This window comes from Poecilia mexicana, unplaced genomic scaffold (assembly GCF_051168715.1).
Source record: "Poecilia mexicana isolate PSO_F unplaced genomic scaffold, ASM5116871v1 scaffold_4, whole genome shotgun sequence".
In the NCBI taxonomy this organism is placed as follows: domain Eukaryota; kingdom Metazoa; phylum Chordata; class Actinopteri; order Cyprinodontiformes; family Poeciliidae; genus Poecilia; species Poecilia mexicana.
In genome coordinates this window covers 9,319,453-9,336,757 of record NW_028263373.1, presented here as the reverse complement: position 1 = coordinate 9,336,757, position 17,305 = coordinate 9,319,453, and the positions used below count along the sequence as shown (strand labels likewise).

Below are 17,305 nucleotides of genomic sequence, written 5' to 3'. Positions count from 1 at the left end.
GTTTAACATGGTTTTAAACTGAACAATCCTTTGTACATTGTGTTTCTGTTTTCTTTTACTTAGGTTCACACCGCACACTGAAACCTTGTAAAATGGCATGTTTAATAAGAGTGAACTAAAATTAAAGATGCACATTTTATTGTTGTGGTGTGACTGTGGAAGGGAATACACTCAGGAAAAAAAAATATTAGTAAAAGAAAGGAAGTAACCTTTTCATCTTTTAGTTATGCAACAGACAAATATTAAATGAAACATTGTGAAGAGGAAGAAAAATATGAGATAATTTTATTTTGCATATACTGCTTTATAGATACTTTAGAACCACAATTCATAGCAAAACTGGAAATCTTGTGGTAAATGTCACTTCTTGCATTCCAGGCTTCAGCTGTGTTTAGTTTCACTTCTCTGACGCTGCTGATGAGAACATTTCAATTGCACGATTCTGCCACTACCAGGTTTCACCATGGGCATGGTGTGCTTGAAGAGGGTATTATGTAAATTCAACCTTTATTTTTTTATTTTTTAGCTTTATATCATGTTATAATGATATAAGTAAATGACCTCAGAAGGCAGAGGCTTGCACTGGATTTACAGGGATCAGAGTTCAGGGAACCTGGCACAAATTAAGATCATTATTTGCAAACTATGTGTCCTCTATGCTGAACTTTCCACTTGTGCACTAGAATGTTGGTTTATTCATCAAAAAAAAAAAAAATCTCAATAAAATGTATTAGCTTGTTTTGATAGCAAGACAAACATAGAAAAGCCTAATAAGTATGAATAGTTTTTTAAGGTACTGCAGAAAACAGCTTGGTATTTAATCTATTTATTGTAATAATTGATAGTCATGAGTCTTGACTCAAAAATCATTAGTTTTATGACTGCTTTTAGATTCAGTGGCAAACTTTTATTGGTAGATTAAATTTCATTGGTGAATTTTTTGAATTACATTGATTCAGTTTGACTAATGGCATTGAATCATACAAAAACACACTATAATGGCAAAATATTAAGATCTTATTGTGAGTTCCCCTGTCTGTTTACCATGCCTATATAAGATGTGAACCTGAGTGAGGTTAATGCATCCTTTACTTTTCGGACTCTGCTAAAATATCCCGTCCTCGTTGGAAAAGTCAGCTCTCCTGACTTGGAGCTTGGGTATCACTAATGAGAGCCAATTAGATATTCTCGAGATGCAACTGTTGTTAGGCTATCATTAGTCCTCCGAGAAAGGTCATCACCAAGGGTGTTGTGCAACCTTCTACTACTACTTCCTGTCGCAGTGGGAATTTAGATGAGTATTGATCAAACAGCCTGACATGAATGGTGGTTACAGTAAGTGCATGTTGATTAGTCTGTTAGCTGTCAGTTAAAAATCCATTAACTTGGTTGTATGTCAGTGCTGCGCTTTATGTGTACATGTGGGACTGGGAGAGAGGGGGGCAAAGAAGACTTACATGGATGCTTTGAAAGTCAGATGTGAATGCAAGAAGCGCAGAAAGTGCCAGAAACCCTGCCCTGGTGCACTTTCACAGAAATATGAAGGATCAACATGACTCTTCTTCCTGTATCATATCAGCTCTGTGCCTCCTGGCATCACTTTCTAGGCTCTCCTTTGAGACAGGTCATCTTTGAGTCCTTCGTTAAGGACATCCCTACTTTTTTCCTGTAAGCGCTCAAAAGTTTTTTTAAATTTTTTATTTTTTTTTGTTGCTTCATGATAATTGGCAGAAACATGCTCTATATGGAAAGCTCTCTCGGGAATAGCCCTAACTTTTCAAAGGTGTTTCATTACAACCACAAACTACTTTACACTCTGCTCAGTCCATTCCATCAATATTGCATACCTGCAAGAATCATAATCGATTAAAAATCCTCAAAAGGATAATTGTGTTTCACAAGTGGGGCTGCACAGTGGCGCAGTTGGTAGAGCTGTCGCCTTGCAGCAAGAAGGTTCTGGGATGACTCTGTCTCACTAACAATCAGTTCGATTCCCGGCCCCGGTCTTTCTGCATGGAGTTTGCATGTTCTCCCTGTGCATGCATGGGTTTTCTCCGGGTTCTCCGGTTTCCTCCCACAGTCCAAAAACATGACTGCCAGGTTAATTGGCCTTTCCAAATTGCCCCTATAGGTGTGAGTGTGTGTGTGCATGGTTGTTTGTCCTGTGTGTCTCTGTGTTGCCCTGCGACAGACTGGCGACCTGTCCAGGGTGTACCCCGCCTCTCGCCCGGAACGTGAGCTGGAGATAGGCACCAGCACCCCTCCCGACCCCACTGAGGGACAAGGGTGACGGAAAATGGATGGATGGATGGATGTTTCACAAGTGAGCTGCATGCTTAGAGGAGAGTGTTTGGTAAACTTCTTTGTACGTCTTTGATCGTCCTCTGGACATAAATACTGTGTTGTGGCTCAAGACAGGAATAAGAAACAAAGCTGGTTTTTGTGTTGCACTTGTTCATTTGCTTTGTTTTATGAGTTTTGCATGTTTGGGACTGAGATGAACACAGATGAAGGAGAAGCTGCGGCAGTTACTTTTAATAAGTTGCGGAAAATCAACTCAAGACCCAAAGTTCACCTCCTTTGGCCTTCCTGTGACTCTGTCTCACTAACAATCAAACAGCAAAACAAAGGAGACAAATCATTTCCTTTTGTTCTTCAATCTTGTGAGAATATTCAGTTATTTACCCTACGATTATGTTCTTTATATTCATTTGCTTAAATGTTAATTGGTGTAGATGTTAATGATAGTTTGATTGCTGCCTTCATAATTACCTTAGATGTTGCTTTACTGTTGGTTTACCCCGTTATTTTCTTTGCAGTCCTTGTGGCAATGACGCCTTGCATTACAATGAAATGGTGTGTATTTTACTGGCATACAAAGATATTTAAGTATGAAGAGTATGCCTCACCTCAGCATTGCCCTCTGCATATCTGACAATGTAGCACACGTAGATGGACCTCCAGCAAACACAGGCTAGCATTCATGAATTTTGGACAGATCAAAATCCTTCCCGACATGAATGAATGAATATGGCAAATAAGATGCCAAATATTGTAATTTGAATCAAAACATGACCGCTCCTCAAACGTCCCAACATCGTCTCATTAATAACGTCACTCATGGTTTATCCAAGGGCTCAGCAAACTGAGCCATTTTGCAATCAGTTCAGCTAAATAAATAGCAACATTTTATTTCTGTTTTTAGGTTTTAAAAGACGAGGATAAAACTTTTTAGGCATCTTGATATTTATGGCAAATTATGGAAAACAAAATAAATAAATAAATAAATAAAAAGAGTGCATAGTTTCTCACTGAAGAACAGGAAAATTCATTGCAATTATTTAATGACAAAAATACTACCAAAAAAACTGCTTAAGCCTATATTTGTTTATTTATGCTATTTTGTATTTTGTATCCCTAAAAAATAAATAAATAAATAAATACTAGTGGGAAGAGGCAAAAACATATTTAGCAAACAGAAGAAGGATCTGACTGTGATTATATTTTAATAATGTGACTTATTTCCTTGCATTTCAAGCCACATGACATGTTTTCAGATATATCAGCTTTAGTGGTGACATAAAGCAGTGGGACAACAGCTTTAGTGCTCAAATTAAACGGAAATTAAATATTGTTTTTAGCAGTTCTCCAGTGCCAATGTACAGGCATGGAAAAAAAAAATATTGCCACTCCTAAAATTATGATAAACGGAAGAATGGATCCGAGATTTCTCTCACAGTCCCTTCCATTAAGAGCTTAAGAATGTTGTAAAGAAGCTGGCACTGCGCTTTTGAGAAATCTCCTTGTGAAGCCGGAACTGCTTATTATAAATCATTTATAAAAGAGAACGAGGAAAACGAGGGCTCTTCTCAGCACTGCCTCGCTGAAACGAACCGCAGGAGTGGAGATTTCATGAGCTCACAAATAAAAAAAACATTTTTTTTTTGTTCTGTCAAGGTTTCTTAAACAAAAAAAACTTCTATTCAAATAATCTTGTAATCTGACTCTTATTTCAACCAGTGTTTGACATTTCTTTCTTATTTTGAGTTCTTAATCAGCCTGTTTAAAGCAATATTTGTTCCTGCCTTAAAACCATCACTTATAAATACTTTCGGTTTTAGCAATGTTTGATAATGGCCATAAATCCAAATATCCCACCTTTACGATAAAAGTCGACACAAAAGAACCTTTTAAAAATCAGCTAAGTGCCGACATGTGTTAAATTTTTTCAGTCTGAAGTGGTTCATTCAAGGTTAAAGGCTCGTGATTGCACAGAAAGTAGCACTGATGACCATTTGTTGTCAGAGAGCAAAAAATATTCTGGACTATGTAAATGTAATCTATGAAATGTAATAAATGTAGCTGTAATAGTACAGCTACTATTACAGCTACAACGTCACCACATTCTGCTTAAAAGGCTTTTAAAAGTCAAGTCAAAAACAAGAATCTGACAAATTTCTGCTTTTGGTAAATATTGACTTAAGGTCACACACGAGAGACGATATTGATTTTCCATGATTGGTCCTTCTCTTTTTGTATTTCATGCTATTAGCTTACATCATTAGACAGCAAAACTTAATTTTTTTATTGTTATAATGGTGATTCATAGGAAGCTTTATCCCTTCAGTGAAATTAAACAATTGGTTCTCAGATTCAGAGGAAGAACCTGCAGCTTTCTGTCATCTTTCACGTGAAACAAGACGCAAGATGATTTAAGAGGCGTGGTCAGCATTGCCTTTTTAAACTTAAATAAAAAAACAACAAAAAAAAACAGAACCATCAATGTAATTTAAATTGAATATTTTACACCAACAAGGTGGCAAACAGACTCTTCAGATTTCATGGAACATTTCAAACGTGGGGCTTTTTCTTTATTATTATTGTTATTTATCAGCTGGCTGTGAAGGTCTGACAACACAAAACCAAAAATACACAGAGGAGTTAATCGATTATTACAGTTTAATAGGAATAAAAAAATAAATAAATAAAAAAAAACACAAAGCCACAACCAAAACAAACAGCATTAATTAGCACTGTGTTGAAGTAGCTTTAAATCTGAAGCCATTATGTCCCAGCAGTGGATGAGTCATCTCAGCTCGTTGCCGTTTACGTGTCAGATGAGAAGCTACCTGCGCTAAGAGCATGTGAAAGCACTTAAAAATCACTACAGTACATCAAATTCAGCATCGACGCTAAATTGTTTTGAGTATGCATTATTACGCTGTGAGTTACGTGAGATCTACCGACGAGAACGTGCCATATTCTTTCATCTCAGCTAATCGGAAGGGACGGAGAAGGGCTTTCCTCTGTTTGATAAACATTCAAACTGCACTTCTTTGTTCATGGATTACTGTAGACGCCGTTATCGACTGAAGAGCTGCGGTGCGAGGATCAAATCTCATTAATGAAAGCTTACACAAGACATAAGTTTTATTTTTAAGTGGTGCCCTCCTGCCAGTGCAGACTTCATTTTATTTGTAGTGTGTCAGTCAGTCCCCCCACCTTTTTTTTTTTTTTTTTTTGTTACTTAAATAAACTTTTGTCTGCAAAACCAGAACAGTTCATGATATGCTTTTGCTCCCCTTACATTTTCTAATTTTGTGCCTTGGTAAGTGCATAATTATACAGAAAAAGCAAACGCTGTGTTGCATTTGAAACTGTTTTAGAAAAACGACTCATTTATAACAATGAATGACCTGGTTTAAAAAAAAAAAAATGATGCAAATTTTATGCAAAAATCTAAATTATTCATGTGCAATCTGACAATTCTGCTGCTGTGAGAAAGCGTGTTAAGTGTTGCCGTTAGTGGGAGCAAGTAGGAGTAGCAAAGTGAGTGGCAGCTTTTCCATTTCTGTGCAGTCGACGCTGTGTATGTGCTCGGATTGCATTAGCGACGTATGATTAGATGTCCGGAGACATGAAACCTGTAGCAATCTCCACGACTTCTGGTCCTTCAGGATAACATTTATCTTAACAACTGTACATTTATTTTGCTAAGGCCTTTTTATTTGGAGGTCTTTCAAGGTTTCTCCCTATTTATTTATTCATTCATTCAGTGTAGATCATTTTTTCCAACAGAATGCAGTTAACAGTGACTGTTGTACAATTTAAACCTGCAAAAAAATAAAAATACATTGACATTTTTTTTACTTATATCACAAATATACTAACTAAATTAATGATTTGTCTTATATTTGAAGTAAAGCTAAGTTTTTTGCACATCAAAGACTTGCCTTTTTTCTGATTTGCTTATATTTATCTTTCGGATTTGGACTAAGTGACATTAACAACAGCACAGAAAATGGCTGGCATGAAAGAAAATCCTTTTGTCAGACTGAGAGAGAGATCAGTCTGACAAAAGGATTTTCTTTCAGTAGTCTTCACTCAGTGTTACTATGTTGGCCACACTTTACCCTATCCTGCAGATATATATATATATATATATATATATATATATATATATATATATATATATATATATATATATATATATATATATATATATATATATATTTGAGACCAAAGAGCGAGGCTCCCTCTCACACAAAGTGGGAGGGAGAGCAACCAGAACAACAGAATAGTCTGTTGTTCTGGATGTGAGAAATTGGTACACAACCCACAGTGCTATCCACTGTGATTATGTCATTTCCAACAACCAAAGAGAAATTAGGTATTTCTTTTTTTTTTGTCACGTTTTGGAAAAGGCTAGAATAACTTTCCGTCCCTCAGCAAGCTGCTCTGGATCAATACGAAAAGCACACTCTCTGAGTTAGTTGCCCTTGCTTCCTCACATCCAAAACAGGCCGTGGTGCTCAGACATCCATTGGAACCAGAACCAGAACGGTTGGCGCCTCAGCCACTTTGGTCTTGCGACGCAGCAGGTGAGTCAAGCTCCTGAAGGACGGCGTAGCGCGGAGGAGGAGCTCCTTGAGTCCTGCCCGAAACTCCTGGCGAATCAGGCAGTAGAGCACAGGGTTGAGGCAGCTGTTGGTGTGCGCCAGGCACACGGTCAGCGGGAAGGCGTAGGCCTGCACGTTATAGAATGCCTTGCTAAATGGAACAAGGTCAAACTTTATAAGGACCCCCCAGAGCGTGAGAGCCTGATTGGGCAGCCAGCACAGAAAGAAAGACAGAACCACTATGACAATTGATTTGGTGACTTTGGAGCGCCGGTTCAGACGGCCTTGTTTGGCCTCTGGATCAGCTGCTCCGGTGATGCGACGGCTGAGGATGACTCGCAGCAGGAGCAGGTAGCAGACAGTAATTATGATCAGAGGAATAAGGAACCCCAGCAGGACCTTTTGTAGTTGGTACAGACCCAAAAGAAGCTGTGGATCCCATCTGCCAGAGTCCGGAAAGCGGACCAGGCACAGCTCCTCATCCGACACCTCTGCGCTGGTGGAGTAGATGGCATGTGGCAAAGTAGCCAGCAGAGAGACGGCCCAGATGCCGAGGCTGGTCCACTTCGCCCTGGACGCGGCCGCCCTCCGACTGTGCATCTTAAGAGCCGAGGAGATGGTGTAGTACCTTGCCACGCTCATCGCCGTCAGAAAAAACACGCTGGCGTACATGTTCATGGTGGTGACGGAACTGATGATTTTGCACATGACCCGGCCAAAAGGCCAACGGAAGTCCAGCGCCGTGTCCACCGCCCAGAAGGGTAAAGTCAGAACGAACTGCAGGTCTGTGATAGCCAGCCCCATCACAAAGCAGTTTATGGATGACTGCTTCTGCCTGTGGCGGGAGTGGAGCAGATACAGAGCCAGCGAGTTCCCCACCAAGCCCAGAGCGCAGACTATGGAGTACACACACGCTATCATCACACGCACCACCAAGCTGGAGCTGTCCCCTTGTAGTTCCATGATGGATTCCCTGGTGAGGATCTGCAGCCAGCAGTGCAGCGACAGGTTGCTGGTGGCTGAACCCCCGCTCCCACCTCCAGGGTTGTCCTCCTGGAGCATCTGCTGCTCACATGGCTCTGGGGCCAGTGTTTGGACTTCAGTCTCATTCAGTGGCATGGTTGCACTTTTCTTCTCATATGTCCACAAAAAATCAGGAAGCTGCAAACACGGGCGAGAAAGTTTGCATTTGAGGCATTTGAAGCGTCCCTGTTGCATTAGCTTGTGCCCACGCTCGGACCAGCCGTAGACGCAGTCCGCTGCCGCGGCTCTCCCCCTCTCATCTCTTTCTGTCTGACTACTCGCAGCTCGGAGCGCGTCGCGGCCGTTTATAGCTGCCACATGAACGCGCACGGTCCCCATCTCGGAGCGAGACGACTGGAAGAAATCCATCCTCCATACATCCGAACCTCAAAGAAGAGGAGAGTTGGACACTAATGGAGATCCTTCGCTAGATCTATATATTTTTTTTTTAGACAGGAAGGAGTTTAAAAAGAAAGGAAGAAAATAATAGAAATATACAAGTTTTTTTTTCTTTCTGAGCACTTGCGCAAACGCATTAAGTCCCCGGGTAATTATTGAAAAATAAAATGTCCTCTATATCAACACAGATTGTCGGTAGAAAAAAAATATATGTTATTCATACTTTAAAACTATGAGATTAAAAATGTACAAAAAATTACTAACCTGGTTAAATGACAGAAATGAAACAGAAACGAGCAGAAATTCCGAGGCGAATGTGCAATAGATCAATCAACAAATAAAACCACATATTGGACACATAAAACACAAAACATATCGAGGGTTGAAGTTGGGGCGGGATTTGTAACTAGACGGTACCATATGGACGGTACACCCTGGTTTGCTTTCAACCTCGTTTGAACTTCAGGATGATGGCAGCACCGAGCAGACTCGCTTTTACCGAAACCAGAATAGGAACCCGCAAAAACTGTTTTTTGATTTATTTATTTTATTTTATTTTTATTTTTTGAGAAAACACAGCTGACAATTTCTGAGATTTTAAAAAATTTACAAATTACAAAAATTGAAATCCATGAACACACACACCAGCGAGATAGATAGATTAAAAATTAAACAAACGTCACCGTTATATTTAGGTTTGGTTTATTGTTCTTTGCATCTTTGCGCCTATTCTATTCTATGACGTTATATGTTTATTACAAAATATGCCAAAAATTAAATAATAAAACAAGCTTTTCATGCGTTTTTGCATGGTGAAACAAAGTTACCAAAGGGGGAAATATGTTTTATTTCCTGAATAGCTCCAAAGGTCACGTTCTGGAGGGATTAATGGATAATTACAAGCGTGGGCAAGCAGAGTGTAATAGATAGGCTGCTGGGGAAAGGTGAGGTCTGAGTGAGGACCTGCACCCGTTTCTAAATTAATTAATATATTAACTTCCTAAAATACACTTTATTTAGGAATTAGGGGAATTCTGACAGTAATTTGTTTGCACTGCAATTTATCGAGGGATATCAGCACAAAGAGGACAATACTAATACACAAAGCACTTCAGATATTTATGAAAAACCTCACACATATGTGTATATATATATATATATATATATATATTATTTTTTGTAATGGACTACATTGTGTGGCTACATCAAAAAATGTCAACATAAAAATATGAAAAAGGTTTGAAGGGTAATAATAAGTTTGCAAGGCATTTCAACAACTATATCTACCGCCCTAATAATCCTTCACTGAAAAAACTCTGAACAAATCGAAAGGATGGAAGAGGGAGAGGGAAAAAACTGAATCTGCCCACTTTTAATCCATTGCAACCCACTTGCTGTCATCTTAACAACCGCTAAACTGCTAAATGCTCAGGCAGCAGTGACAGTAGGCCTGGTTTAAAATTTAAAACATTCTAATCTGTGGTGATGAATAAATCTGCACACACTGGGCGGAAGTAGCAAGTGATGTTTTACAAGTTTCATACTAAGCCTTTTTAAATTTCTGAAGCAATAGACACTGGAGCACAAGTAAGTGATCACTTTGTCCATATGCAAAATTACCTGAGTTGCAAACCAGTACCTGAATTTAAAGTTTTTCTGTCACAGCTATAGTGACTTGCAAAAGTACTTACTTACAATACAATTCACAATGTGTGGCAAGGTTAGAACATTGCTCTTCACAGACACTCCCAGCTCCATCTGACTGATCGGGACTGACTGATCGGGAGCTCTTTTGGAAAAATGCAAAGTTGGTTACGGCATCAGCCTCGCCTCACAGAGGCTGCTTTGAAAATGTTGCCATTTTATTTTTATTGCTCTGGCATATACAATTAACATAAGCCACACAAAAATAGTTTATGAGGAAGCAGCTAATTATTTGAAACAAAGACTTTGAGTGAGATGATGTGCGCTGACGTGTCTGCGAGTTCTAATAGCTGAAATAACAACGAAGTGGTTTGGTTGTTCAGAATGAACATGTCAGCTGCAAACAGATGGGCACTTGGTCAGGTCATGCTGCGAGCATAAATATTCAAAACGCAGGTTAAACCCAAGCCCATCTGCATCAGCTCACAGAACGCAGAAAAATCTGATAGAGCTCAATATCAGCCCCTCTACACCTTAAGTGTTATACGCTGATAGGTCTCACAATTGCTGCAGCCCCCAAAATGACGGAATAATTTAAAGCAGCTTATGTGTAAGAGAACGCTGAGAAAATGTTAATGTAAAAAAAAAAAAAAATTTGTTCAATGTCAAGCAAAAGGAGCTGCTGAATACTCAGAGCAGCCAAGCTGGCTTTGGGCAGTCGGGATCACCTTGGGAATCATTAGTATTCCACAGCGGAAATAGGAACAATTTCAGATTGTCATCTGCTAGGCAAATATTTGACGTGGGCTGTACTTTAAGCACACAATTTTGCTGTCAAACATCTCCAGCCACAACTGCAAGGCACCCCTGCTTAAATAACAATTTAAAATGCACACATTTACAAATTTTGCTTCTGCAAAGTTGCGTTTGTGTGTGTGTGTGTGTGTGTGTTCGAAACCCTTTAAGATGTCTTTAATTGGATTTGCTTCTCAAATTGCTTCGCCTTGTTTAATTCAGCGAAGGCGACAGCTCCGTTTAATGTGACTCCATAACAGTTCTATCTTTAAATGTTCTTCAGATGCTGTTACATGCCTTGCTGATGCCTGTATTTGTATAAATACTCTATAGGTATTTGTAAAGGCTGGAAGAAATTCTGTGACACATGTTTAATTTTTTTTTAATCAAGGTTCAGTTCCAGCGCTGTTGGGAGTATCAGGTTCTGGAGTGGCACATTTAATAAAGCCTTCATCTATGTTGTTTTAAGTGTGTTTCTCTTTTGACACTCACCTCCAGCAACACTCACTGCATTCATGCCTATAGGCTTCATCTAAGTTTAATGAACAAAGATAATGCTTACTACTTTAAATTACACAAGAATCAAGGTCTGATATACGAGACCTGCTCACTACACATCCTTTCTTAAAAGGGAATAAAGATGCTATGACCTAAAATGCCAAAAGTAGCCACTTGTCTGCTTTCACACGAACTTGAGTGACATTCCAATTTGTTTCAACACTGTTCCAGGAAGGTTTTTCCACAAGGTTTAAACCTTGTGGCAAAACCTTTTTTTTTTGTAAAAATTGTACACCTTCTTCCAGAAGTTGGAGCTCAGTCATGTTGAATCAGAAAAAGAGCTATCTCCAAGCGGCTCCATCCAAACTCAGAGGATTAAACCATCTTACAGTGTTTTCAGACCTACTTATGTGAATAGGTCGAGTTTGTTAGCTTGTAATTTCACTTTCTTTGCGCTGTGATTAAACTCAACGCATAGCAAAAACTGTCACTAAAATCCACATAAGTACCTTCGATTTGCTTACAGGTCAGGTTTTTCTGGATCGGTAATGGCAAATATAAATACAGAAAGCAGATGCTGTGATCTGACTTGATAGAAAACAGAGAATTTAATTGGACTGTTTAATTGTTTCTTGATACTATTTCATATAAAATTATCAGAGAAGTAAATCAAATGACTTTTTGAAGAAAAAAAACATTTTTTTCTGTGTTCTAGTTCCTTCACAATATTAACTGCAGTGTCATTTAAATAAATGTTAGTCTTAATATCACTGTCAGACAGATTGAAATAGTAAAAAAAAATTGAGTTTACAAAGTAGTGCTTTAAATCATTCTTTTGGTGGCCATGGCTACCTCCTAGAACTTAATTAAATATTACTCCTACACTGAGGTTGCAGTAATATTTTTATTAACATCTTGTTAGGGTTTTAGTTTACTAAGCGACCAAACAACAAGTGGACAAAACATTTTGACCACCTCCAAACACTAACAAAGCAAAAATGGGTCACCATCGGTAGGGATTCACTCCAGAAGGTGATATCCATCATGTCAATGCAAATTACAAAAAAATAAAAAAATAAAAAAAGTTGAGTCTTTATATTGTGTATAATCTTGATGCACACAAGCCTTTCATAGCAGTGAAATGTTTGTTAGTGAACTTCAGTATGCCATAGCAAACAACAGTACAGAAAAAAAAACAAACAAAACAAAAACAGTGTAAAGCTTGTGGCCTCGACTCTGCAGGGCACCTAAATTCAGGGAACACGTCGCTGAGCTGCCTGGCTCCAGAGCTGACTCTAAATGTTTCCTCCTCATGGTGAGTTGTTTGCTCTGCTGAAGGGTGACGGTGCTCTCGCCCTGGAAGCAGTTTTGACACGGTGATCACAGGCAGCGGTAATTGTGGTGACATTCAGACACTGCCACAGCATCTGCGCCCTCGTGGCTCATTCAAATGGCTCTATCCCAGGTTAACGCAAGCTTTTAAAACATTTCACGTTTTCAGAGCTTCTATTTTGATCTCGAGGAATATGTCGTGTCAAGGTTAATTCTGTCAAATTTAACAGGGAGTGACTGTGGCAACAGTTTGTCGGTGATAGGTATGTATGCTGTCACTTGTAATATTTCACGTGTAATCACTGTTAAATGGCCTGTTATTATAAATCAATTGGCTCATGACAGTTTTGTCCTCATTTGAAGTTCTTCTTTCAGTCGGTCAAGGTAAAGCTGAAAGTCGTTCGGAGCACAGCCAAGTGTTCGTTCAGTTTCGAAGATGTTTGTCTGCAGCGATTTGACTTCCACTGTCAGACAGATTTAAATAAGATTTATAACAGCGGCTCATGTGCTGGGATTTTATCTTTAATCAAGGGGATCCAATAAACGTGTGGGATCTTAAAAAGTTTTCTAGTGGCACTTTTTCCATTGCAATTTCTTCCATTCCTTTTCATTAAAAAAGCATCCACCTTTGTTCTTATTCCCCCCATTGATTTTATCATTAAGATGAACGTTTAATTAAATTCTTGCCGTTTTCCATCCAATTGATCAAGCTCACCAAACAATACATGATCAATGGTCAAAAGGTCCGTCTCATTTCCGTATTTCTGCAGAGTTTCAGAACACTTAAAATGTACATATATTACGTTATGCACTGCATAAATTCACTCTGATGGGGTGGAAATGCATTCTTATCGTCTCATTTCTTCAAGCTTAAAGCTGCTTAGCAGTCATTGTTTATAAGGAGATTGCATTAAGAGTGAACCTTTATAAAGTATCTACTTGATTAATGACATTATCTCCTCCAGCTTCACGGTGAACATGGAAACCTTCATTTTAAGACAATCTACCTACAGACAATGTCAATGACAATTTCCTGAGCTGGGCAGCAGAGGTGGAAATGAGCGTCTTTAATATATTGCATAAAAAAGTAATTGGTTTATTTAAAAAGAGAATTTTGTGATGTTCTTTTTCTTTCCGAGAGTGAAATTATCCACAGTGAAACAAGTCCCACGTGAATTGAAGAGCCACTCGGTGAGGAAGAAGCCATTGTCCAAGAAGCAAAACAAAACAACAGTTTTACACTTTGCACCTGCACTGATGGGAAAAGTGTTTTTTATTTTTCCCTGGAGGTGTGATGAAATAAAAATCAAAGTGTTCAGCCCATAAAGACCTTGGTTACGTTTGAACTTAAAAGCAGGAAGTCTGAGAAACAACACCTGATCTGAGACGTACATCATCATGGTTTGTGAATTTCTTGCTACAGGATTCACTGGTTTTACTTCACAAAAAAGTATTTCTGTGATCAAGAAGGCCTGTAAACATGACCTAGTGACACCAGTTCTGTTTAGATCAATGGGCCAAATTCCAACTATTGTGAGAAGCTTGTAGCCAGCGTTGTAATCTGTAGGACTCTGGTTTTGTGTCTAGCTTTATTTTGGTATTGATCACTCTTTGCTTTCCTTTTCAGCTTCAAGACGCCCCCTGCTTTTGTTCTGTACTTGTGTTTGTTTTCTGTTCAATGTCGCAGTATTTAGTTATGGATGTTCTTTGGAAATCTTAGTTCCTGTTTCTCTTTTTTAGCTTCGTGTATTAAAAAAAAAGGTTGATGCTTCTCCTTTTTTTAACTATTTATTTATGTCGTGCCCTGTTACTGCTTTGTATTCTGTTCCCCTGTGTGTCTTCACTTCCGTACTTCCCTGTGAACTCTCAATGATTTTCCTCCTAATTCCTCAGTTTGACCTTGGTCACCTTTGCACGTTTCACTCACAGCTGACATTCATTCTGCTAATTAGACTCATCTGTGTCCACTGGGGTAATTACCCTCTAGTATTTAACGAGTCTCAGCTCCTGTCATAGATTCTGATGTTGCTTTTTCCCTGATTTCTTCTATTTAAAAGTGTTTTAATTCTTTTGTGTTAAATCTCCACTAAAACCATGCCAAACCATTTGAACCAGGTTAGTTGAGGAATTGTTCGTAAACTTTTGATTTTACGATTTATAAATAAATCTCTGCTTTTTCTTGCATTTGCCAATGAAAAACATGCTTCATTAAGAAACACTTTTGATCCATTACTCTCTTTTTTTATTTTATTCTTTTATGCGACATATAAATGTGAGTTAAGATTAATTAGCATGCCCGAATGTGAAACTGTTAGTGGACTGGATCCTCTTCTCTTAACCAATTAAAGAGACGGTAGAATAAGTTTAACCTAAAAATGTTTCAGACTCCTGGAAAAAAAAAAGTTGACAAAAAAATTAGTAATAGAGATGCTTAGTGGATTCATCTCCTTTCTTGTCTCTTTATAGAAGAAATAATAATTTGGTAAATACAAAAAAAAAAAAAAAAAATCCCTGTCTATTTCAGAGCTGCACCATGACAAAAAAAAAAGTCAATTTGTAGATTAAAAAAGAAGATTAGGGGTCACTTTGATTGGCATTGGGAGAGCGACCTCAAACGTTCACTCTTGACTAACCGATCTCAGCGGGATCCCTCTCGGCTAACCTGAAACATCGCTAATCAAAGAGATGGTTCAGGGTCCTGATTAGAGAAGCAATTGGCGGAGAGACATTCACCCTGATTACAGACCGAGCAGGCCAGAGTAAAACAAAAGAGGGAGAGACAAGAGAGAGAGAGAGTCAGCAAGCACAGTAATTGCTTATCACTTCTTCTGAAGGTTTAAACTGAAGTATTTTTATTTTTATTTTTTTTACTGTGAGAATAGTCAGTAGAATAAAAGAACCGTTTTTTTTAATGGCATCTGAGGCAAAGTGGTGTTGAATGTCACCCAAAAAAAAAAAAATATGACAATGGAGGAAGGTATGAAAACCTTGAGATGATTCATCAGTCAGACTTTAGAGCAAAATGTCTGACTGACTTGCTGACGCTTCCACGTCAATGTCACCTGCAACATGAAGAATAACAAGAAGAGAGAAATGATCACAAGACGTCGTTTTCCTAATCGACTGACTGAGAACCCATTCGAACTCGTAAGACGGCCAAAGCGTTTAAGACAGTTTAGGACAATTTTGTTAATCGATTCAACTTGGTGAAGTTAAACACAGCTCACTCTTTTTTTATTTTTCTTTAAATATGTGTCACAACACCAATTACATGCTACATTATCGCAGGAAAATCACAAGAGATTTGCCGGTAAATGTACCAGGAATTAAACCCAGACATGCTCTGTGGTTGCGGTTCACACACACCAGCTTCCCAGCAGGAGTCTCTCTGCTGGAGGTTTGTTCTGACAACTGGAAATGTTCACTCCTGGCTCTTGGGTAACGCGTACGGCGGCAGGACGTGGTGCAAAGAGTCTGTTGTGGAAATCAAAGTGTTTTGTTTGCTGTATGTCTGGAATAGCTGATGAGGCTCCCTGTGTGTTTGTCATAATGAATATTTTTGTGCTGTGTATGAACGCATCTGCAATGCTAACAAAGTGGGTGGAAAGGAAAGGTTTAGGTTAGAAGTAAAGAAGTGCAATTAGCAGTTTTAGTTTTTTTTTTGTTATATTCTAGAGTTATTACAAGGTAAGTACAGCATCATATACTTCAGGCATAACACTTCAACAGAAGATTCTGTTTTTATAAACCTTTCGGTCTACGCTCTTACTATGTGTTTACATTTGCTTCTCTGCTAGAATGCGAATTTCTGCCCTAATTTCAATTTTTTTTTTCTGTCTCTTAACTGGTTTTGTTAGTATTATCCTTTAATCTACTGTTTTATCAATACAGACCAGTTCTCTGGATCCTAAGAATCTGATGTGATCCGTGGTTGACAAAGTGTTGTTTAGGATAAAGAGGGGAGCTAATTACCTTGCCAACTATCCTGACCTTGAGCAGGTTAAGCCCAAACCATAGTGATCTACTTCCTGTGCTGAAGACAGGAAATTTTTGGTTTTATTATAACACTGTCTTTCTTCTTATCACTCTTCCAGAGGCCTGATTTGTGATAGTTGTACACTAGATTCTTTCACTTGAGCTGGAATCCTCTGATTGTTTTGTTTTCTTTCTTACCTGACCAGTCGGTTTCATCCTGGCCATCGCCTTCCGAATGTGCTTGGTTCTAATCTTGTTACACTGCTGCATCTGGGATTTCTCCCAATGATTTCTCCTGTAGAATTTCAACCAGGCCACTGAGCGAACGGAAGGAAAAGTTGTAAACAATGACATTGATTTTCTGTTTTGGAACTGTAGTCTTCTTGTAGTTTTAGCAACAGTAGTGGAAGAAATGAACAAAATCGTTCAGTTCATCTTGGCCGCACTTCCAAATATTGAATTAACATTAACAGCCATGTTCAGATCTGCACTTCTCTCTTCACAGTGGAGAACGCAGGCGATTTCATAGCTGGCACATTACATACATCACGGGCAAAGTTAACTATTGGGTAAAATGTAAAACCTCAAAAGAGTCTACGCCTCCAGGAAGGAATCGTTTCTGAGCAGCCGAGAGCCCAGACACTTCTGTGCGAAGCAAAGTTTAGCTTGGCTTTTGCCAGGCTAAGACAGATTAGGTAGAATGTCGTGTCTTGGTAGATTTGCAGTTGTGATTTGCTCTT

General features: G+C 38.7%; 1 protein-coding gene across 1 annotated transcript; it reads right to left on the bottom strand.

Annotated features, from left to right (window-relative positions):
* Window positions 1-6,673: 6,673 nt before the first annotated feature.
* On the bottom strand, window positions 6,674-8,251 carry rxfp3.2b (relaxin family peptide receptor 3.2b). Its single transcript, XM_014983718.2, has one exon. The coding sequence runs from the start codon at window positions 8,115-8,117 to the stop codon at window positions 6,813-6,815; it is 1,305 nt and encodes a 434-aa protein (XP_014839204.2). The 5' UTR covers window positions 8,118-8,251; the 3' UTR covers window positions 6,674-6,812.
* Window positions 8,252-17,305: the final 9,054 nt, after the last annotated feature.

Coding starts and splice junctions, on each gene's coding strand:
- rxfp3.2b (XM_014983718.2), bottom strand. CDS start 8,117: ATGCAACAGGGACGCTTCAAATGCCTCAAATGCAAACTTTCTCGCCCG.